Source organism: Colobus angolensis, unplaced genomic scaffold (assembly GCF_000951035.1).
Source record: "Colobus angolensis palliatus isolate OR3802 unplaced genomic scaffold, Cang.pa_1.0 Scaffold198, whole genome shotgun sequence".
Lineage (NCBI taxonomy): Eukaryota > Metazoa > Chordata > Mammalia > Primates > Cercopithecidae > Colobus > Colobus angolensis.
Genome location: NW_012115132.1, coordinates 2,307,698 through 2,331,829, shown reverse-complemented (window position 1 = coordinate 2,331,829; position 24,132 = coordinate 2,307,698). Strand labels below are relative to the sequence as shown.

Here is a 24,132-nt window from a genome sequence, read left to right as displayed (position 1 = left end):
AAAAGGAAAGGGAAATAAATTCTCAACCAATGTTATGCTTCAAAATAAAAGCATAATTATTGGGTAGGGGAAATTAACAATACAATACTTGTTTGTATGGGGAAATTCTTCAAATATATTAATATAATACCCTCTTGCCACAGCTAAACACCTTACATATTGCAGAACTGACTTGATTTTTTTCCTGAAATCTTTTAATGAACTTCTTCTTAAAAGTTCCACATCAGAGATAATGAAAAGGACTTGATTTAGAAATTTAAAAAGTGACTTACGAACAATAGACAAAGATTCTTGGATCTTCCCATCAACTTCTATAAGTGGGTTGCATGGCAACTTAAACCCATTAAAGAGAGTAAGTGCATCTTTTATATTTTCTGTAGTCCATTGACTATTGTTAATTATTGGAATAAAAGCATCATATTCCACAAACAACCAGACAAAGCCAACACTCATGCATATATGGCTTTGGGGTATAACAGGAAATGCCGGTCCCCTCATCCCCCTTACCAGCAAGTACTCCCATCCCTGGGCCGTTGCCAATGCCTTGGTGAACAGCTTACATCCAATGGATGAAAAAGCCCTGGCCCCTTGCCTCAAGAGTAGCGACTTGGATTTACTTTTCAGAGCAAGCAGTAGAGGGAAGTGAGGCTAACCGAGAGCACGTCCTCACTTGCCTCTCCACACTCCTACTTCCCTATCCTGTTTCCCTTTCCTCTGACATGGTTTTCCTGCAGTATATCCATTTCCTCAATAAACTGCATGTACCAAATCCCTGTCTCAGACTCTGCTTCTAGAAAACTTGACCTAAAACCGAGACAGGAAATTTAGAAATCTCTTCATTATTATGGTTCTGTCTAATTAAGAAATTCTAGTTTCTTTCCTTTTTACTTCAGATCAGTGAAATGCAGTGTAGCAAAACTAATGAAGAAGCATGAGAAATTAAAAAGGACAATTCATTCCTTCCCCCCAAACTCATATCCAGTGTGGTCTATTCCTAGCATCCAGGATCTCCTGGAGCACCTCCAGTTTTTATTCTTTTAAAGCTCAGGCCAATCCAAAGAAACACGTACCTTTGCAAACCACTTGGTAATTGGTACAGCAGTCCCCCCTGGCCAAGCAGTCCTCCGAGCAGTGACAGGCATTTTCTTCATTTCTGACTTCTCCACATCTGTCCTTAGTACACTCCCAGCCACGGGCTAAAATCATCCCAATAAAACATTTTCACTGCTGCACACTAACCAAATGAAAGAAGCCACAATTGCTTACAGGATTTCCAATGAAGAGAGCTAAAATCTCACATCATTTACTCTGCTTGTGAAATTTGAGTTGGCTTGAGGCCCAGATGACATTTGGAGAACTTACAGATAAGATGAATTTCTAAGTTTTCAAACCAGAGAACAACATCACGATGCAATTGGGTTCCTTTGGAAAAATGGGGCCCTGAAAGACAAGCAAATATCCCTACCGTTCTCCAATTGTCCTAAAGGATTCAACACATTTATGGCATCGAAAGTTTGTGATAGGGCTACCTATTATTGTAGGGACAGCCTCTACAGTTTGGCTCTTTCACTTTCTGAAGTGGATATGCTTAGCTTTATTTTTATTTTATGTATGTATTTCTTTTTGACAGAGTCTTGCTCTCTTGCCCAGTCTGGAGTGCCATGGCGCAATCTCAGCTCACTGTAACCTCCGCCTCCCTGGTTCAAGCGATTATCCCGCCTCAGCCTCCTGAGTAGCCGGGATTACAAATGTATGCCACCATGCCTAGCTAATTTTTGTATTTTTAATAGAAATGGGGTTTCACCATGTTGGCCAGGCTGGCCTCAAACTCCTGACCTCAGGTGATCCTCCTGCCTTGGCCTCCCAATGTGCTAGGATTACAGGCATGAGCCACCGTGCCCAGCCTAAAGTAGCTGTGCTTAGCCTTAATCAGTGTGATTCAAACACAAATCACAGGACAACTACATGGTTTCTATCTGCACCTGGAGGTTAAAGTCCTAAATAAGATGTGAAGAGTATAAAGGGGGCATTACGATATTTGCTCAAGATTCTAACCACTGACCAAGTGTGGTCCTACCTACAAAGACAGGTCAGAGTTCCTACTTTCAACAAGCCAAGTAAATGGGTTACAGATTTCCCTCTGATTGAGGGCTCACTGCTTAATTCTTATATTCAGAAAAACAACCTTTCCTTTTTTTTTTTTTTTTTTTGAGACGGAGTCTCGCTCTGTCGCCCAGACTGGAGTGCAGTGGCCAGATCTCAGCTCACTGCAAGCTCCGCCTCCCGGGTTCACGCCATTCTCCTGCCTCAGCCTCCCGAGTAGCTGGGACTACAGGCGCCCGCCACCTCGCCTGGCTAGTTTTTTGTATTTTTTAGTAGAGACGGGGTTTCACCGTGTTAGCCAGGATGGTCTCGATCTCCTGACCTCGTGATCCACCTGTCTCGGCCTCCCAAAGTGCTGGGATTACAGGCTTGAGCCACCGCGCCCGGCCTAACCTTTCCATTTTAAAAGGAGTGCTGTTTTCTGACTTTTTCATCTGCTAGAGTGTAAGCTCCATGGCAGGAAAAGTAACACCTCTCTCTTCGCTCTTCTATTTCCAGTGGCAGACTGTAAACCCGGGAGACTGTGCCTGGCACCTGCTAGGTGTTCAATGAATATGTATTAAATTGAGCTGGAAATGACTATGGAGATAAAATATAACTCTTTAAATTCAGAACTACTGTATTGAGAACTTTCACAGTTAATTAATTTACTCGTTGACTCTTATACCATATTTTCCATGTTCTCAGTGCTAGGATGTCATAAAGAACAGGAGAGACTAGGTCTGTCTTCATGGAGCTTACACTCCCATTGGAAAAGACAGATCATAGGCAAGTAAACAAGTAAGCAAGATCATTTCAGCTTGTGCCAAGTGTTGCAAAGGAAGTAACAGGTGGCACTGATAGAGAAAGACAGGGTGAAAACAGGGTGCTACTCCAGGAAATAGAATGGTCAAGAAAGGTGTCACTGAGCTAAAACACACATGAACACTTCAGGTCTTTATCTCTTAAAATATGTCATAAGTGGAAAGGAATGATTTTGAAAGCAATCCTGCCTCTTAGTAATATTCTACCAAGAGAAACTATTGTTAGGTGAATACATTAATAAAGAGATATTATGGACCAGGCGCAATGGCTCATGCCTGTAATCCCAACACTTTGGGAGGCCAAGGCGGGCGGATCATGAGGTCAGGAGTTTGAGACCAGCCTAGCCAACATGGTGAAACCCCATCTCTACTAAAGATACAAAAAAATTAGCCAGGCGTGGTGGCACATGCCTGTAATACCAGCTACTCAGGAGGCTGAGACAGGAGAATCGCTTGAACCCGAGAGGCAGAGGTCGCAGTGAGCCAAGACCGCACCATTGCACTCGAGCCTGGGTGACAGGGAGACTCTGTCTCAAAAGAAAAAAAAAAAAAGAGATATTAGTTGTTCGGCATAAGTGCTACCCCTGCCCCTTTTGGTCAATCATTAGCCAGAAAACTATGCAACTTCTATTTAATTTTTACTCTTTTAGAATTACTTTTGCATCCTGATTCTGTTCTCTGATATTTTTTGTTGTATTGTTTTGTTGAGACAGAGTCTCACTCTGTTACCCAGGCTGGAGTGCAGTGGTGCAATCTCAATTCACTGCAACCTCTACCTTTCAGGTTCAAGTGGTTCTCCTGACTCAGCCTCCCAAGAAACTGGGATTACAGGAGCCTCCCACCATGCCTGGGTAATTTTTGCATTTTTGGTAGAGATGGGGTTTCATCATGTTGGCCAGGCTGGTCTCAAACTCCTGACATCAAGTGGTCCGCCTCCTTCAGCCTCCCAAAGTGCTGAGATTACAGATGTGAGCCACCATGCCCAGTCATTCTGATTTTTCAATATCCCGTTTCCATTCCCTTCTCTTCTCGAGCAGATTAAGTGCTTAGAATTGCTTTTCCCATGACCTGCCCTTCCCAAATGATGAGCAATTTTCTAAGGTTGCTTTGACTAGAGATATTGTGGGTTTTTTTCAATTCAAGGTGATTCTATCCACCAACAAACTTTTATTGCAATCCTAATTCCATAAGAAAATCATGTCTACATCACTTACAAAAGAATATCATTATTAATAAGCTATGTTTATTGAGGAACTATTATGTACGAATGAAATAAAAAATAATTCCAGAGCTTAAAGTGAACTATACACAAAGGGCAAGTCAGTCATCTGTGTAATTTTCAAACATGGTATTAAACATAAAAAATATTTAACCTTATTGGAAAATAAGGAGGAGGTCACCTACCAGATTATTTTAAAAATATTTTAAAAAATAAGAGTATTCAATGCTGAAAAGGAAGTGATGAAAGGCCCTTGTGTCATTTGGTAGAAACATAAACTTTCAGAAGTATAATTCTGTAATGTATATTTAAATTTTAAAAATGCATATATACTTTGACCCCAAAATCCCACTTCCAAAAATTTATCTTAAGGAAAATAGGCAAAAGTATGAATATGCATAAATTATATTCATTGATACACCATTCATAATAGCAAAACTCGGGGAAATATTCATTTAATTACTCAATGAATTAGGTTGCAACAGTTCAATGGAATACTATGTAGCCGTTCAAAATGATGATGTGTATAAAGATGTATTAATACAGATACTTTCCCACACATGCATATATATACATACAGTTGGAAAAATATACATACACACATAGATACATACTGAAAACACACACACAGAGTTATCAAAGTTTCACTGAAACACTGTGGTTGTTTCTAGGCAGTGCTCCCTCAGCAAAGGAGAATCTCAGGGACTTTTGTTTTTCTCTTCATCCTTTTATTATTATTTGATATTTGATTCCTTCACATTCAGGATATGTTATCTTTGTACACAGGGAAATGGACTATAAGATATTATTGTATCCCATCCTTAATAAATTGAGGAACAAAGGCATGAACTATATTCAAAAGAGAGCTAAGCTAGAGTCAGGGATTCATTACATTATGCAAAGAACTCTAAGACCAGGAATCCAGAAGTTTGATCTTACATGCCACAGACAAGATATTCAAGGTAAGGAGGAAACATTAAACATTAGTAAATTCCTTAGTGCCAAGCAAACACAGATTGCTGGCTTGAAATAATGTTTTAGAGCCAAAAATCTCTGCTGGAACATCTGTTCCATCTATACATTCAGCTTACAACAGTCCCAGCAATTTAGTTTGCAGACCCACAACTAAAAGAAACTGGGAGAAGTTCCAAAGGAAAGCAACCTCCAAAAAAGTGGTTAAATGGTTGGAAAATGTATTCTGCAAAAAACAGCCTAATGAAGCTGTTCTTACTGCAGGATCGCAGGAGGAAACCCAACTAGAACTAGCAAGGAAGTTTATGTTGGATTTCATATAAATCAAGAGTTACCACTTAAGCAAAACACAGTAATATCTGTTTCTAATGATAACATTTGAAAGATCAAGCTAACAGCAATGATAGTAAGAGTTAGGTCTTCGAAAGAATTGTCTAAGCATAAAAGTCCAAAAACAAGAAATATCTGGCCAAGGAAACTGTGGAAACTGCTTCTGGTGATGTCAAGAACAGGATTGACTGTTGTCTTTCTCAGATAGTTTGAATATGGTGTTGTCCAGAAGCATGGTGGATAGCTTACAAGATATCTAAAAAATCCTATCTGAAATACTGGGCTTTGAAAACCTAGTAGGTGGGATGGCAGAAGTCCCCAGAGGTGTTTTTCTCAACTTCTGTGCATTCACACAGAAGCCTGTATATCCTAATAACTGTTCCAGTACAAAAGAAATGTAAAGAAAGTCACAAAAAGTGTGGAGGAAGATTTTAGAGCTTCCCAGAGCGTGAAACTCCAAACAGAATTCCATAACAATTTTCCGTTTGCACAGACAGTAGGGAATGACAGGCAGACTAACAGGTACTATACAATAAGATGAAGTAAAACAAATGCTAGAAGCTGGCTAAGCAAGAAAAAAAAATTTTTTTTAAAGAATATACACAGGCCAGGCGCGGTGGCCCATGCCTGTAACCCCAGCACTTTGGGAGGCCAAGGTGGGAGGATCACGAGGTCAGGAGATGAAGACCGTCCTGGCTAACATAGTGAAACCCCATCTCTACTAAAAATACAGAAAATTAGCCGGGCATGGTGGCGGGCGCCTGTAGTCCCAGCTACTCGGGAGGCTGAGGCAGGAGAATGACATAAACCTGGGAGGTGGAGCTTGCAGTGAGCTGAGACCAGCCACTGTATTCCAGCCTGGGTGACAGAGCGAGACTCTGTCTCAAAAAAAAAAAAAAAACAAGAAAAGAATGTACACAGTTAGGCTGGGCACAGTGGCTCATTCCTATAATCCTAGCACTTTGGGAGGCCAAGGTGGGAAGATTGCTTGAAGCCAGGAGTTCAAGACTAACCTGACCAACACAGTGAGATGCTGTCTCTTAATAAATAAATAATAAAAAAGAACATACACAATTTGAGCTCACACGCCCTGGCAGTGAATGTGGGAATTGACAGCAAGAGATAGAAAGGAAGAAGGTGAAGACACAAAAATGAAAACAAAAAAAAAAAACATTTCCAAAGCCAGTACATCATGACTGCAGCTGCAAAGAACCTCCCTCTGCTGGATCTTGTGTGGAAACAATGGTCATTGGCACATGGTATGCGCTTCATACAACCAATGATCATTCAACAAACGAAACTAAAATCCACCATTTGGATAGACCAAAGCAGGGTGGCCACTCCAGGATGCATACAATAGCAGGCAGTCTTTAAACCGTCTACTTGAAGGAAGAGAGGACTCATTAGTTACATACCTGTCTTCAAACAGAGCTCATCAAAGTCATGGCAGCAACTGGTGTAGCTCTTACACAAGTTGTCACAGCGACAATCAGGAGGTCCAGCTTCTTGAAGTTCAAAGCACCTGCCCTTGCAAGATCCGGAGATGTTAGTCCAGGGGGAGTCCGATAGCACTGCAAAGAACAAGAGGCAAAGACAATGGATTGGAGAGTGGTTGTGTCACCACGGAGAGGCGGCACTGGGAAGCTGTGTGGTGTGATGCTGCAGTGGACACTGGAGGAGAAGACTGGCTCCATTACTTGCTACCCACGTACCCTGGGCAGGCTGCCCAACTTCCTTGTTCTACGATTTCCTCATCTGTAAAGTGGGGGACTCATAAAAGTAACTCTATGTTGAAATAAGAATTAAATGAATCAATCCATGTAAAACACTTAACCGCATGTCAGACATATAGAAAGAGTAACAAGTGTTGGTGATTGGTTCAATTACTATTTATAATTATTATTACTGCAAATCTGTGATGGTTAGTGCCCCATGGGTGTTAACAATGACCACAGAGAACATACCTTGATCTATATCCTTAGAAACAAGAGAGCATGTCCCTATTTAAAAATCCAAAACGTTTTGCAAGGAAAATTCAGCTCAAATGTTCCAAGAACAGACCAAATATATGAGATTGAAATAGAAGACTTTTACAGTTTCAGCTGGTGTTTTACAAATACAAGCTCTACAATCTTGGCTTCTCAAAAAAATCTTCCATCAATATTTTCACATGATATAAGTGTATGTAAAAATCAAAAGAATCAACTAAAATTTGGGGAAAAAATAATTCAGTGAGATAAAAATTTCACAAATTTGTAATATGCACACAATATAGTTTCAAAATTAAATGGAAGTTTCATTCTTAGTACTGCCTAAATGATAAAATAGCTAGGTATTTTATTTGGTATAAATTTAATCATATGTATGTAGAACCTACATGAAGAACATAAGAAAACTCTACCAAAAAAAAAATTTTAAGATCTAATTAAAGTGGGGCAAGGTGCCTCATGCCTGTAATCCCAGCACTTTGGGAGGCTGAGGTTGGTGGACCATCTGACGCCAGGAGTTCGAGACCAGCCTGGTCAAAACAGTAAAACCTGGTCTCTACTAAAAATACAAAAATTAGCCCGGTGTGGTAGCAGGTGCCTGTAATACCAGTTACTCAGGAGGCTAAGGGAGGAGAATTGCCCAAACCTGTGAGGCAGAGGGTGCAGTGAGCCAAGATCACACACATACACACACACACACACATATATATATATATGATCTAATTAAAATGAAAGACATACTACCTTAAAGGTAAAAAATCAATATTATAAAAATACTAATTCTTCCCAAACAGACCTGAAGACTCAATGCAATCACAGCCAAAAATATTGAGAGTTCATGAAACTTGAAAGAATATTAAACGCTTATTTAAAAATCAAATATGGAAAAGTAATTTGATAAAGACTAGATAGCAAAGTATATTCTGAAGTTAAATAATCAAAGCAGTTTGATACTAGAAAATAAGTAGATTGGCCGGGCGCGGTGGTTCAAGCCTGTAATCCCACCACTTTGGGAGGCCAAGACGGGCGGATCACGAGGTCAGGACATCGAGACCATCCTGGTTAACCCGGTGAAACCCCGTCTCTACTAAAAAATACAAAAAAACTAGCCGGGCGAGGTGGCGGGCGCCTGTAGTCCCAGCTACTCGGGAGGCTGAGGCAGGAGAATGGCGTGAACCTGGGAGGCGGAGCTTGCAGTGAGCTGAGATCCGGCCACTGCACTCCAGCCCAGGCGACAGAGCGAGACTCCATCTCAAAAAAAAAAAGAAAAGAAAATATGTAGATTAATGTTGTGGATGGGGCCCCATCAGTAAGTAGGGACTAGAAATAATTAAGTTAGTCTCATCTCAATATACAAAACAATTTCTGATAAATGGAAAATCTAAACAGTCTCATAAATGTTTCTAGGAATTAAAATTTTTGTAAAGTAGAACATAATTTAGAAAGACCTATCAATATTTTAAAATGCTTATAAATGTTTCACCCAGAAATTCTATTACTAGAAATTTACCATTTACACATATTTGCAAAAGTTTGCCAAGCTATATGTACAAAAAAATGTCCATTGTTCATTGCAGTCCTTTTGTTACAGGTAGAGATGCTGAAATCAACCAAAGTTGTTTTCCCATCAAGAAAGAATGAATCACTATATCCGTAAGTGGGCTATTGCACACCCCTTAAAAAGAATGAGTCAGATCTGTATAGGCTAATATGGAAAGATCTACAAAAGATATAAAAATAAGTTGTTTAAAGAATCAATACAGGGTAAAGTGCTATATATTAGACTTTGTGTTTAAAAATAGAGATAAACGGGGCAATAAGGATAGAAATGAAGATAGAACTAAAAACAGAGCCAGAACTAGAGACGAGTGAGTGACAGAGTGGGGCAGAAGGAGGGAGAAAATGTCCAAGTTTGTATCACATTTTTAAAATGCAGGTGTGAATACACTTTTTCCTTCTGTAAGAAACAGCTTACAGAATTACATTTAGGGAAAATGAGAAAGAGAGGAAGAAGATTTTTGCCTTCTTGTTGTTTGAAATTTCTAATATTCTACAAATTCACATGTAGTTGCCTGGTCTTTTGTTTGCTTACTTACCTTCTCTTTCCTTCTCTCTCATTATATATACATACCATACAATATATGTGTGTGTGGGTACGTATATTTATGTACAAAATATACACTGTATAATATATGTCTGTGTGGGTATATGTACATATGTATGAAATACATGCCATATATGTGTGTGGGTATGTATATATGTACAAAATATGTATCATATAATAGATATGTGTCTAGATATGTGTATATATGTACAAAATATATACCATATATGTGTGTGTGGGCATGTGTATATATGTATAAAATATATACCATATATGTAAATATCCTAATAAATATTATTGACATGTGATTTATAATTTTATTTTCTTATTTACATGCTTATGAATTTTTCATTTTTTATAATCATATGTTGTACATTTAAAATTAAGAAAAAGCAAGAACAGGAGGAGAACAGATGTTAAATATCACTTCTGGGTTCGCCCAAGCCGTTTATCTGAACATTCTTTGTCCTTTGTCCTCATTAAAGTCAGAGGCATCCAATCCCAGCCTTTAAGGCATCAGATCAGTTCAACTAAAGCAAACAGATTGACCAGACCATGAGATGTGAAACATTTTTGCATGGTTGCTCCCAGGATGTTGAAAGACATACAAACCATACCAGCTCAGTTTAGAAAATAATATTCATTTCCAATGCAGAGGTCCATAAACCACATTTTTCTATTGTCTTTGACCAACCTATCAACAGTGCATGCTGAACCATAAGAAACCATGGAGGCAGGAGGGGTTGAGAAGTAAAAAGAAAAAAAAAAAATGAAAAAAAATAGAGAAAGTCCTACAGTAAAAATAAATATAAGGAAAGTACTTACAATAGAATATTCCTTAAGGATACTGCTTAGATAGACTCATTTCAACATCTATCTAGTAAATTTTCAGTAGAATTCATTCCCACGAGCTGCTTAAATAAATAAGCTTAAATAAATAAGCTTAGCTGTGCTGATAGCTGAGATACTTCAAAGAGATCTAAAGGCAATTTGTTTACTGATGTGCAGTGTTCCTGTATGCATTTGAAATTGTCCTGCAACCACGCGCCTTGCTTTCCTTCATCATAATCATCTCTTCCCTATGTCTTTCATTCCTTTTTTTTTTTTTTTTTTTGAGACGGAGTTTTGCTCTTGTTGCCCAGGCTGGAGTGCAATGGCGCAATCTCAGCTCACTGTAACCTCTGCCTCCCAGGTTCAAAGGATTCTCCTTCCTCAGCCTCCTGAGTAGCTGGGATTACAGGCACTCACCACCACACCCAGCAATTTTTGTATTTTTAGTAGAGACAGCTAATTTTTTGTATTTTTAGTAGAGACAGGGTTTCACCATGTTAGCCAGGATGGTCTCTATCTCCCGACCTCGTGATCCGCCCGCCTCAGCGTCCCAAAGTGCTGGGACTACAGGCGTGAGCCACCGCGCCCGGCCTATCTCTTTTAAATAGAGTGAGCATATGGTGACACCTCAGTAATGCCAGACACTCCTGTGTGCAATGGAAAAGACAATCTTGATGAGTTGACTGTACAAAAAAATAAATAAATAAAATGATTAAATTAACAAATAAATAAAATAGAACAATAGAGTGGAATATTCACTCTGCCTCTCCAGGGTCTCTTCCATCCCAGCCATCTTCTTTCATGACAAGCTCTAGTCCCAACTGTTTTCCTAGGAGTTCTGCAATCCACCTTTATATTCTTTTTTTAATCATTTTTTATGGATGAATAATAGAGGTACATAGTTTTGGGGTGATAATACATTCATGTAGTTGATAAAAATCACGTCAGTATACTTGGAGTGTCCACGTTCCCTGTCCTTCTCCCTACACCCAGCCTAAGGTGTTTAAAATCAAGAAAAAGCAAGAAGCAGAAGGAGAATAATGTTAAATGTCATTTCTAGGCTCACCCAAGCCATATATCTGAACATTCTGCTCATCCCTTAGTCCTTTGTTCCTGCATGCATTTGAAGTTTTTAGGACTTCTCTCTTTATTGTACCTGATGTAATGTCAAATAGAGAAAGATTATCTGATTTATTAGAAGTCTGAGTTTTAAAATCTGTTGTCTTCCTTTACTTGACCTAAATCAAGAGAACATTGATATAAGCACTTCAGATGCGTAACTTATTGAGAGGTGGGATGAAAACTGAAACATCAATGAACCTGTGGTATCCCAAATTTTTCATCATTACTGAGATCACCATAAAAACTCAGAAAACAACTAAAACAAACAAACAAAGTACTCTCAAATGTATCAAGGCAGAAATATATGATAAGTATGAAACTTGGAATTTCTTATGAGGTATTTGCTAATACCTTTATGAGATTCAAATTATATTGCTGTCTTATAAATTACATGTTTAATTAATTAACACCATTAAAAACGATGTTATTTTACTTCAAAGATGCAAGTCAATTCCAGAATCTTGAAAAACAAATGTTCATAGTTTTATATAGTGTTCTTTTTAAAAATAGAGACCTCAAATTTTAAAATACACATATGTACATATATGACATATATAACAACAATGCAATGTACTTCTTATTTTTCACAAAAGCATAATTTCATGTTTAAAGAAACACCAAGGTAAAACGTACTTTATTTCATTCAAATTCATAATTCTGACAGAAACAGGTACAATTACTTTTACTTAAGTCAACTTAATGTCTAAAATATTCCATCTTACAATATGTATAAAAAGGTAGGGTTGTAGAATTCTTGTGCTAGCCGGGCACGGTGGCTCACGTCTATAATCCCAGCACTTGGGGAGGCCAAGGCAGGCCGATCACCTGCGGTCAAGAGTTCGAGACCAGCCTGACAAACATGGAGAAAACCTGTCTCTACTAAAAATACAAAATTAGCCAGGCATGGGGATGCATGCCTGTAATCCCAGCTAGGGCTGAAGCAGGAGAATCGCTTGAGGCGGAGGTTGCAGTGAGACGAGATCATGCCATTGCACTCCAGCCTGGGCAACAAGAGTGAAACTCCATCTCAAAAAACAACGACAAAAGAATTCTAGTGCCATTTGTTCCATAATATACAAATAATAATAATAATAATGATGATTTAAATTATTGGAAGGAGCCTAACTGATGACAAAAGTTATAGCCAAAACATTACTTCATCTTAGGCTCCCAATCATATTTCCCTCTAAATCCCCCCCCCACCCCCGCCACAAGATGCAAATACTCAAATCTGGATGCTGGCCAATAGAAGAGGCAGTATTGAAGTTTGGAAACATTTAGCTTAGCCTAAAGCTGAAAGGTTCTTCTAAGCTTTGTCTGCTGCTGTTTATGATACTGCTGTCTCTATCTGTTCCTCCCATTCTCCTTGGTTCTTAGCCCAGGTGTTTCCTGAAAGTAAGAGTAAAACCTTAAAATGTGTTACCAGCTGTGGTTATACCACCTCCTTTTCTCAAGAGCGTTAAAACAGGACAAGTTCCCCTGTGTCTGCTGCCCTGTTTGAAGCATAACCCACAGGGCAAGGCAGAGGACAGTGTGCATGGCATTCAAAATGCTGCCCAGCTCTAGAATTAATACTGTATTATGTCTCTTCTGGAGTATATGGTTCATTCTTTCTGGTCATACTCTTTTTGTATTGAATTTGCCATTTTTTCTTGATGCTTCTGACCTCACTTTTAGTAAATAAAGCTTACACACAGGCCTACATGGCAGTATCTTTGCTTCTTAAATACATCACTTTTTATAAATATCTATTACTGCAACATCACTGTTCTCTTCTCTTCACAGCTGATAGGCCAGATTTCATAAATTTTTTTTTTTTTAATAAATAGGTCCACCTGGGAAGTTTTTAAACACCTGTGCTTTCAAAACATTTATAAATACAATGTCCTGACCAGGCTCAGTGGTTCATGCCTATAATCCTAGCAGTCTGGGAGGCCGAGGCGAGTGGATCACTTGAGATCAGGAGCTCGAGACTAGCCTGGCTAACATGGTGAAACCTCATCTCTACTAAATATACAAAAATTAGCCAGGTGTGGTGACGGGCGCCTGTAATCTCAGCTACTCGGGAGGCTGAGGCAGAAGAACCGCTTGAACCTCAGAGGTGGAGGCTGCAGTGAGCTGAGATCACGCCACTGCACTCCAATCTGGGTGACAGAGTGAGACTGTCGCTCTCAAAAAATAAATGCATACATACAATGTCCTCATATAGAGCTCACAAACTAGAAGGAAAAAAAAAAGATTTCTATGTAATTGAAGTTAAAAGTTAAAAACTTTAATTCAACATCTAAACCACTTAAACAGAATTGAATGGTCATCAGTAGCATAAATCTGAATGATCTGCACATCTGCTACCACACAATGAAATGTTGTCATTTAAAATTAAAGGTATTATTATCTCAGTAAGGTATAAGTTTAAACACTGGCCTTCAAACCTAACTGAAGATTAATTAAATGCATTATCATATACTTAACACCTTATAGTTCTCATCAGCCTTAAAGGCATTTTCAAAAACTTTTTCAGATAAATAAAAGCAACTTTATCCCCGTTTTCCTGGTTGGAAAATTAGATCTCTAGGCCTTGTATGAGTTAGCAAAGGCCTGGATAAAATTTTAGATCATCTCACTGTAACTACAGTATTTTTTTCATTAACAAATGGTTTTTACAAATTTTTGTACATAGGTTTCAAATTTTAGAAGTTCTTTTCAAAATATAATTTTGGGGAATACTTGCTGATTTTATTGATTCAAAAATCTAGGCTGAACTTCATGGAAGACTGGGGTTTCTGAGTATGTAAACTAGATAGAGGAGTCTCTACAGTTTTCAGATAAATGAAAAATCACTACACTACAGCTCCATTTAACAAAGAACTGAAAAATCTGTACCCTCCTTAGCTTTCAGTTCAGATAATTTCATTCCATTGACTTAAACTCCCCAATTTCTACCTGAAATTTCACGTAAAGCCCCATGAGAGGATATTCCTCATGACAGAGTTTTGCTCACCAAGCAAATGGCGGATCTATGTCCCCCTTTACAGTTTCCTACATTCTCCTGTGACAACATTTAAACAGCTTTTCACTGTAGAACAAAATTTCTAGAATTATCAAATGAATATAAACCTTCTCACTTCTAGTACCATTTTCTGATTTCCCTATGATTCTCAAAGAAAAGGTTTACCCTTAAAGTTGTTAGAGACAGTCTACATTTCATATGAACCTATGCATTGCATTCACATACTTTTCAACTTTCCTTTCAAGCCACTAAAAACAATGATGAATTAAACTGAGCTTTTAAGTCTCTGTTAGCCAGCTATTCACAAGCTCACAAATTTTCTTTTGTCTTTTAATAATTAAATTACTTACATATCAAAGAGGATATTCTATCTCCACCTGGAGACAGTTTCTAAATCACAAGTTTCAATGAAATAGACTCTTGCATAACACCACAAACATACACACTGCAAGCACACATGAGTACACAGACACCTGTAGACAAACAAATTCTCTTGCAGTCTTAAAGGCAAATCAAGTGGGCCACATCAGACATACGAGACAAAGATGTCAAACTAAATCGCAGGTTTATATTTTCTTTGAATATTTATTCTAGCCATCTCCCTATCTCATTCACCTGAATGCCCATTGTATTTACCCAACAGAATTATAAGTAGCTTTTCTCATTTCATGTCTCCTAATAAATCTATAAATCTTTTACGACCTGGTATAAAAAATCCTGTTCAGCCATTATTTCCTATCCTAACAATAAATCCAGATAACAAGTGTGTTAGTTAATTATAACAGTCTGTTTGCACTGCCACAACCTTGAAACTAACACCCCAGTCCATAGTACAGCAGCGAGGGTATCCATGTGTGCAGAACATTCTCAGCTATTGTTGAGGACTCTGAGAAGCTATGGTTACTAAACAACTGCATGCTTTTGACTGGTGAATCTCACTCTGATCAATCCGAAGCTAGCTATATATCAATACTCTTTGTGTTCCTTCTATTTGTTGCACCCTTGGAGCACTGAGCTTCCCAGGATTTCTTTGGCGCCTAAAAGTGTTGTTGGAAATAGGCATGGCTGCCTCCCCTCCTAGTGTCTTATTCTTACAGGCTTATAAAATTCACCCAGTATTTTCTGATAGGAAGGCTTTTCTAATTGTCAGAATAACCAGTCACATGTATCAATTGAGAGAGATCCTTTCTAAGCATATGCAGCATTTAAAAAGATAAAGATATTTCCACTGTCTACAGTATGCTTTTACATAGTTTACTAAGTACATCTTTGATTTTTATTCAGGAGAAATCAACCACAGTTCCTAAAAAGCAGATAAGCTACATCAAAAGAAAAATTAAAAAGTGTTCAGGCATACCCAAACCATACAATTCAGAGTTAAGTTGTACTGTATTCTAAGACTAAGCTTCACACAGTTAAAAGTTTAATAAATTATTTTAGATGATATCATAAAGGACTAAAATAACCAATGACTTAATTAAATAATTCAAGGAGCAAATTTGTGTGCATACTTAAGACCCTTTAGGTTTACAAATTATAATATAAACTACATTATTTTTCTAGAAGTGGCATCTATTCATTAGTTCGTATAGCTATTCTTAAGATGTGTGGAAATAATTTACTATACAGAAAATATTTTCAAAGACTAATAAATCCAATCTATACTTTTCAAGTTTTCCAGCAGTGAGCACACACATTCAAGAGGCAATGAAACAGAATAATTCCTGGATTTTTTTTTTTTTAATCCAGAAAGAAAAGTAGAAATCATCTAAGTCTGCTCCTCATTGTACCGCTAAGGGAACAGACCTCACAAGTGACTTGCCCAACACCACACAGCAAGTTACAGTACTCCAGGGGACCAGTCTAGGATTTTAATGACAGTTTTCCAAAAGAAGTCAACTTTAAAAATAATGAGTGACTCAATTTTACATTCATTAAGGAAACAGCATTTAATTCTTTCAATCTCAGTTTTAGCCAGAGTAATATATTAAGAGGAAACAGACAAAAAAAAAAAAAAAAAAAAATCCCTTTAGTGTTCATTGAAAAGAACCAGAAGTTGGCTCTCAAGTTGTTAGCTTTCCCACATGATGATGCTAAGGATCTGATTCCCCTGTCTGTTCAGTCACAGTCAGTGTTAATGGGAGTGAAAAAGAGGCCTTTGAAGAGAGCATTTGCTACTAATAAAAACAGCATTCTCTAGCTCAGTGATCCACTGTCCTCTGCCTCCCCAACAGAAGACGACTCATTTTGTCCATTTGGCTCCCTGGGGCTGCAAGTTTTATGATCTATTTTCTCACTCTTCACCCCAGCCACACCCCACTTCAATTCACTAACTCACTTCTAATATTATTCTTTCAACCTACTGGCATGATTCAAACTAACTTAATTGATGTAAGGAAGATTTAGTATTCCATCAATGTATGTGTCCTAACTTGGTTAATAATAAAATTTCAAGCTGGCTAAACAGAAGCACGTGATGGTTAACAGTCAGATCAAGAAATAAAGAGAAACACAAAATTCACAGGAAGACAGACAAACATGCTGGGATGTCAGGAAAAGTCCAGAAAATATTGCGCCCTAAAGTGCCCACTACTTAAAATGTAATTTTTTATTTCTAAAACCATCAGGAGCTCCAATTTCCAGGAAATTAACCAACTCATTACTTAAGACCTGGTCAGTTAAGCCCCCTCTGTCTGCACAAGGAGCTCCTTTATGAGAACACTGTATGGGAACACTACTTATGGTGTAGTGTATTGTAAAAAGAAACTCTTTCACTTTGGTTCTATTAAGTCAAGGTACACTATTAAAACTTATCTTTCCTTTGCCAAAAGAAAACGCAATGAGGACAAATCAATCTTGAAAACTCTTTAAGCACCTCCTGTCTTTTACGTTTTTTCAATTTTAAGTAAATCTTAAAGTCCTCAATTTCTGAAGTTTCATAAAGATAGCTCACTGCCTTTTTTACTTCCATTCCTTTTTCCTATGTCAGAACTTTCTGGTGGCAAATACTGCATCCTATATTATGTGACAGCAAATCAGACTTGGGTAGCTCCAATATTAAACCAACACCTGTTCTCACCACTTCTACTTTAGCCTCGTCTGTGAACAAGAGTTTTAATTGTATCCTAACATTTACAAATTTGGGTACAAAAAAGGAAATAGCCAGTTATGAAACAATGGTAAATGTTCTCTAATGAAAATCACACTCTTTCACCTGAATTATACATATAAGTGGTTTTACTCAGAGAAATTTAGGACTAACTTAGTTATACTGCAAGACTGTATTAAAGATAAATATTTTAATAAGCTTACATTGATTACACGGTATGTAATATTTTTAAAGAATTGAAAATGCAAATCGTTTCGACATTTACCTGTAGGAGGACCTTCCTCCCATCCTTCTGCTCTCTTAATTCTATGTGCAGTGAATCCTAAGCAGATATTGACTCCAATGGCAACAGTGAACACGGATATTATCTAAGAGAATAAAGAGAACAAGTTGTCAAATACAGCTGGACAAGACTAAATCAAATTACACGAAGGCGATTCAAATGGCTTCAATATCACCACCCCATCCTACCACTTCCAAATTGCATAAGGTGCTATCTTAATTTGCACAACAAAAAGGAAAATGCCAATCAGTCGCTGATTCTGAAGATCAAGCATGTCCCCTGTCATTCCTCCGTTCTCCCACCTGACACGACTGGAACGAGCTCCTCCTTGCCATGTCGAGGATTCTTGGAAAGCCCTTTGCAGCGTGTTCTCTTTGCCTTCACGGAGTGCACTGGTTTGGGGCTCCGGGTTTAGTCTATTAACTGTAAGCAATCCCACCTGGGAGGTTGACAGACTCCTCTGATTTGTCCAGAGCTTGATTACATCACAGGGTGTTCACAAATCGCAGCTCTGAGCATAAGAGGCTTAAGCTCTCATCCCCCCTATCCCCGCCCCCTTACAGGTCCCTCCCCTAACCCACAGACACTTTCATGTGGTATCCTCTGGCAACAGGAGGGTTTCTTACATTGCCGTGGCCCATAACAGTGCATGTTCATTTTCCTTTCCTCACAAAAACATGATTTGTCAAAAAGAAACCAAACGCATTTCATCCGATAAAAAAGAAACAGGGCAGTGCATGGGCTTTCCAAACCAGCTTTAAGCTTTTAAGGTTTACAATGCAGTCATTCAATGGTGTCAACCTCACCGCTTTATTTTTTTAAGCAAGGAAAGTTTTATCATTTATAAACCTAATAACCTTCCTGTCTTTCCTATCTATTTATTTTGCTGGCAGTTTGAGCGACCCTGTCCCTAGTATCATATTCTCAGCTACTTCTGCCTCCTTGAAAGTTTCTCATGATGAAATTTCGCAAAATTGTAACTAGCATAAAAGATAACATTATTTTCCCCATGCTGTCGTTCAAGTTTAGAGAAGTAACTTTTATCAAAATACTGGAAATGCCAGCCACGCAGCATAAAGTCCTTCTGCCCTGGGAGGACGGACAAAATAACTTCAGTCTCTGTCTCTCCTTCCCGAAAAGACTGTCAGCTTGTTTGAGGTGGGGGGGGCGGCGGGGCACGGTGGAGAGGGGGGCGGTTTTTGAGAGGCGGATGTGTGGGGGGGAAGGGGATGGCCTGGGAAGCTTTATTAGCAATTGAATTTAGGAAGGAAAGCTCAATGGCAGCAATAATTGAAATGCAAAGAATTGTTTCCCTAGTTATTTCTTGGTTAAATGTAGCCACCAAATACTGTGTCCTTTGAGGCTATTGTGGGTACTAAAGTTTCTTTACTAAGCAATTTGGCAACCAGCACACTTTTAAAAGAAAAAATCAAGGCCTCTAAATCGGAAAGTTGTTTAAATATTACATGCCTTCAGGATTCAAATGAGGGAAGATTTCTTTTTGGCCTCTTCCTCAGCAGGTCCAGAGACCATCTTTCTTGCACAGCGCATGTGTTCGTGTGTAAACAAATACGAGACTTACCATGCAACAAATTACTAACAGAGTAGTGGCTCTGCTCAAATAAAACATGATAGCACAAAAGCAAAAACTTGTTTATAGGGGGTTATATAGTAGGCCTGGGTTTCATTATAGATTCTTAGAATCTAGTAATACCTAATTGAAAAGAAGAAAATATATATACTGCCAAACTGTTAATTGCCTTTCTAAAATCCTTTTAGTTTTGCACTCTTGCAAAGAGGACAGGCTTATACATTTTTATATGTAAGTGTCTTGCTTTTGTCTGTATGCCATACTGAACAAATCTGGAGTAGGGTATTTAGCAAGGCTTATAAAAGATGTCAACTCCATGTAAGATTTTTCTATAATTTATGTTAAATTTCAAGATACAAGCCTGCCATGATAGAGGAAAACAATAAACCCCAAAGAAAAATATCAAGGCAATCCTGTTATTTCATTATATGCCACAGTGCTCTAAATGTTCTAAAAACAAAACCAAAAACAGCCTCTTCTTTTGCCTCGCCAGAGTCTAACAATTTTTGACTTTGTCTGATATTTGATTGTATAAACCTAGCTAGAAGACAATGAGGGTTCCCTTGGGAAAAAAGTTAGAGTTCAGAAGCGGAATATCACCCATTTATTTTTCTCTTATATGCAGACTAGCTGTGCAGGGGAAAAAGCTGTACTAGCCAAGTTGATCTGCTTGTTACCCATTATCCAAAAGAGTTGACCTCAGCCATTATTTGTTTTTTGTTTTTGTTTGTTTGTTTGTTTGAGATGGAGTTTCACTCTTGTTGCCCAGACTGGAGTGCAATGGCTCGATCTCGGCTCACTGCAACCTCCACTCCTGAGTTTACGTGATTCCTGTCTCAGCCTCTCCAGTAGCTGGGATTACAGGTGCATGACAACACGCCCGGCTAATTTTTGTATCTTTAGTAGAGACAGGGTTTCACCATGTTGGTCAGGCTGGTCTCGAACTCCTAACCTCAGGTGATCCGCCCACCTCAGCCTCCTAAAGTGCTGGGATTACAGGTATGAACCACCGCTCCTGGCCCTCAGCCACTATTTCTGTTAACCATTCTGCCAAAGAACTTTGTCTTTTACCAGCTTGTCATGCATAAGGAATGTGTTAACATACATACATGCACACACAAGCACACATGTGCATACACACATCATTTTGCCACAGTTAAACAGATTTTTACTACAAGATTATTGTTATAAATTAACTGTCAGGAGAATGACCAAGATGACCAAGTCCCTACCTCGGCTATTAAATTAACTACAAAATAAAATTATCCCTCATTACCTAAAGCTGAAAAAAACAAAAAAGCCTGATAATGCATAAAGTAGGTTGAAAAATTCAATTAAAATGACTGGAATTTGTCCAAAACCTTTTATAAGAAAACTAAATTACCAAAGGTTCACTTGCTATGATGTTTAAGATTTTGTAATAAGGACATATGTGGCTGGCTCAGTAAACAAGAAGTGCATAAGAAAGACTGAAAAATTCGCTTCCAACATGGTTTATTTACCCAGCCATATTTCAGAGAACACTGCCCCCTGGCAGAAAAAAACCTAGAACTAGAAACAAATCTTTCAACAGTCTCAGTCCCTACAAATCATTCTGTGGTTTCAAACTTTATTGGGCATCAGAATCACCCTGGAGGCTTGTTTAAAATGCTGAGGTTTATGCCCTGCTTATCAAGATCCTGATTCATTAGGTCTGGCAGGTGGAGAGAAGAAAGAGGAGTTTAGAGGTCAGACAAGAACTGGCACAATAGGTTACTTTGATGGAAGTCAGATAAGAACCACATTTATGGAGATAAGACCTTTCCTGCAGCAGATATGATTGACTGGCTTCAACAATTGTGGTCTGGCAGGAAAATTCAACCTAGGGATAAACAAAAACTATGTTTCCCAGATAGGAAAAACTGACGGCTAGAGGATTTTATCCACTGAGAGGAGGAACTTGCAGTTAGATCATCTGAGGTCCTCCTGATTTCAGACATCCAGGCAGCACATAATATAGAGCTTCAATTTTAGGCCATGCTCCACTTGATGCCTTGAACTATTTATAACCACATGATGACTTGAGACTTCTAGGAAATCTAGAGGTTTTGCTTCTCAATTTCTCCATTACTTCCTTCTTTGGGGTTTAGATGACTTTTTGGAATACTTTTTTGAATATCCATTTTCAACCTCACCACTTCTTTCTTGTGCCTGCTCAAATATACTGTTAAATCACTCTAGTAAATTTTTTTATTTAAGTTAGTGTACTTTTCTGCTCCAGAATTTCTATTTGTTTATTTTTTGAATCATTTGTTTGCTGACATACTTTGCTTAGAGAAACTCTTCTCTTCATTTGCTTTACTTTTTGTTCATGTTTTTATTTCTAGCTTTTTTAATATGCTAATGATGGTTGACATAAAGCCTTTGTCTAATAAATACAATATCCATGTTTCCTCAAAAAAAAAAGATAAGTACCACATTTAGAGAAGTAGCACATTATAATAAATTACTCTGAATTAATTTATTTACGCCTTGCATGTTGAATTGTTTGGTCTAATTTATAGTGGAATTTTAATATGTTATTAATAGCATTCACTATTAATTGTACATTAAAATTTAGATCTCTTAAAGACAAACTATGGCTTTTCCTCCAGGGGACTCATCTCCAAACTGTAAGAAGCAGAGTAGTATTTTATTTACTTTGCTGTTGACACAAAGCAGCAGTGTATGTATTGCTTAATTGTAATACAGTAGGTGTATTTATATAAATGCACAATCTATCTTTTCATGAAATTATTCTATAAGTCCTTGTTCCCTAGCCCTGATGAAGATAAGAGGGCTTGAGGTTAACAGTGAGATTTGAAAGATAAGTGATAGAGGGTTATCATTCTTGCTTCCTGAAGTAATTAATTATCATGAACTGATTGAAACTGTATGTATATCCAGAGTTTCTCATTATGCAGAATTGGCATCACTCAATTTAACATCATTCCCAGAATAATCCTAAGATTATGTATGATATTAGATAATTATTAACCATGTCATTTTCTGTAGTATCATTTAGCAGTAACTATAGCACATACACTACAAAAGTAAGAAAACACCATATGTAATCTTCTTCTATCTTAAAAGTCTGTTGTCTTGTTTTTAAGTTTTGCTGTGGTTGAAAGCTATTAGAAAATTCAGATAAAAACTGGACAACAATCTTTGCAAAAAAATTTACTAGTCTAAACTGAGCAGAAAATTTTGATGGCTAATAGAGGGACAAGCTGGCTCAATTGCTCCCACAATCCAGGGCTACAAATATGTCTAAGTCTTACAATTACAATTCTAAACCACAGAAGCAAAGTTTTATGGGTAGTCTGTGGTCCCACAGGATTCTCCAGTAGAAGAACAGCATATACCTGTCCAAATGCAAACTAGCCTGTGCTATTGTTACACAATCGAAAGCTGACATCAACACTGTTGCATCTTTCAATGATTTTAACTTATGGCATAAATTTTATGCATTACATTTACTCCCTACGGAATCTAAGTATGAGCCCCTACACCAGAACAATCTCTGCCCTGTATGAATATTGCACAAATATTCATTAGCTTCTACAATGTACCAAGCACTCTTCTGGGAACCAGTCATACTATGTAGGGAGCTGGCCCACACATAGCTCCTACTCTCCACATGAATCAAGTAGGCACAGAAATAAATGTAAAGTTACAACTCTGGAAAATGAAGAAATATAGAGGTAAATCACTATTTGGGCAAATATCAATCAGATTACCTAGTCAAGGGAGTCAGAGAAGAATTTGTGGAGTAAGTGTTCATTGAGCTGTGACTGGAAGGGTGTGTGGGAGTGAGTAACCAGATTAAGAGAGGAGCAAAGAATTCCAGACAGAGGAGAGAGAACAGACAAAGATTCTGTGTAAGATGGAGGCATGGCACATCCACAAGACAAAAAGGCAGCCAGTCTGACTAGCACAGGCAGAGCAAAAGTTAGTATAGAGAGAAGTGAGACTGGAGAGGTTAACAGAGGCCAGTCATGTGGGGCCTCTGAGGTCATGTTAGGTGATATTGTGTTTATCCTAAAGGCAACAAAAAGCCCTTAAAAGGCTTAAGCAGGGGAAGGCTTAATCAGATTTTGAAGCATTAATCTCTGTACCGTGTAGATATGAATCAGAGGGAGTCAAGAATGGATATAGTAGATCAGTTTGGAAACTTTGGCAGTAAGCCAGACAAAAGATCACGACAGCTTGCACCAAGGAGGCTGTGGCGGCGTGGAGAGGAAGACAAGTGGGGGAGTTAGGAAAAAAGACTTGTTAATGAACTGGATATGGGAATTAAGGGGCAGGAAGGTATTAAGTGTGACTCCTGAATTAATAGATACTTAATGATTATGATAACCATATACATACTCAGTGAAGTCACTTCTTTTCAATTAGATCATAAGAAAGATATGGAGCTAGGTATCGATTTGCTAACATCCTAGAATTAAATAGTTAAAATAAGGCACAGAGCTAATAGCTTTAAAACACTTTCTGCTGTGACTGGAGATTACTAAAATACATATATGTGTGTATATATATATACACACACACATATATATGTGTGTATATATATATACACACACACATATATATGTGTGTATATATATATACACACACACATATATATGTACACACACACACACATA

At 38.0% G+C, this 24,132-nt stretch overlaps 1 protein-coding gene across 4 annotated transcripts in view; it reads right to left on the bottom strand.

The window, feature by feature from the left end:
• The window catches only part of ENPP2 (ectonucleotide pyrophosphatase/phosphodiesterase 2), a 124,419-nt gene that overhangs the window by 63,617 nt on the left and 36,670 nt on the right, over positions 1-24,132 (bottom strand). For 3 of the 4 annotated variants that reach the window (XM_011941068.1, XM_011941070.1, XM_011941071.1), the window contains exons 1-4: positions 18,177-18,295; positions 17,857-17,959; positions 6,843-6,998; positions 1,071-1,196 (exon numbers count right to left, since the gene is read on the bottom strand). In XM_011941068.1, the coding sequence (XP_011796458.1) occupies positions 1,071-1,196; positions 6,843-6,998; positions 17,857-17,959; positions 18,177-18,209 (418 nt within the window). In that variant the 5' untranslated portion in view covers positions 18,210-18,295. Of the gene's footprint in view, positions 1-1,070; positions 1,197-6,842; positions 6,999-17,856; positions 17,960-18,176; positions 18,296-24,132 lie in introns of those variants that run through there. The other variant, XM_011941069.1, reaches the window with a different exon arrangement.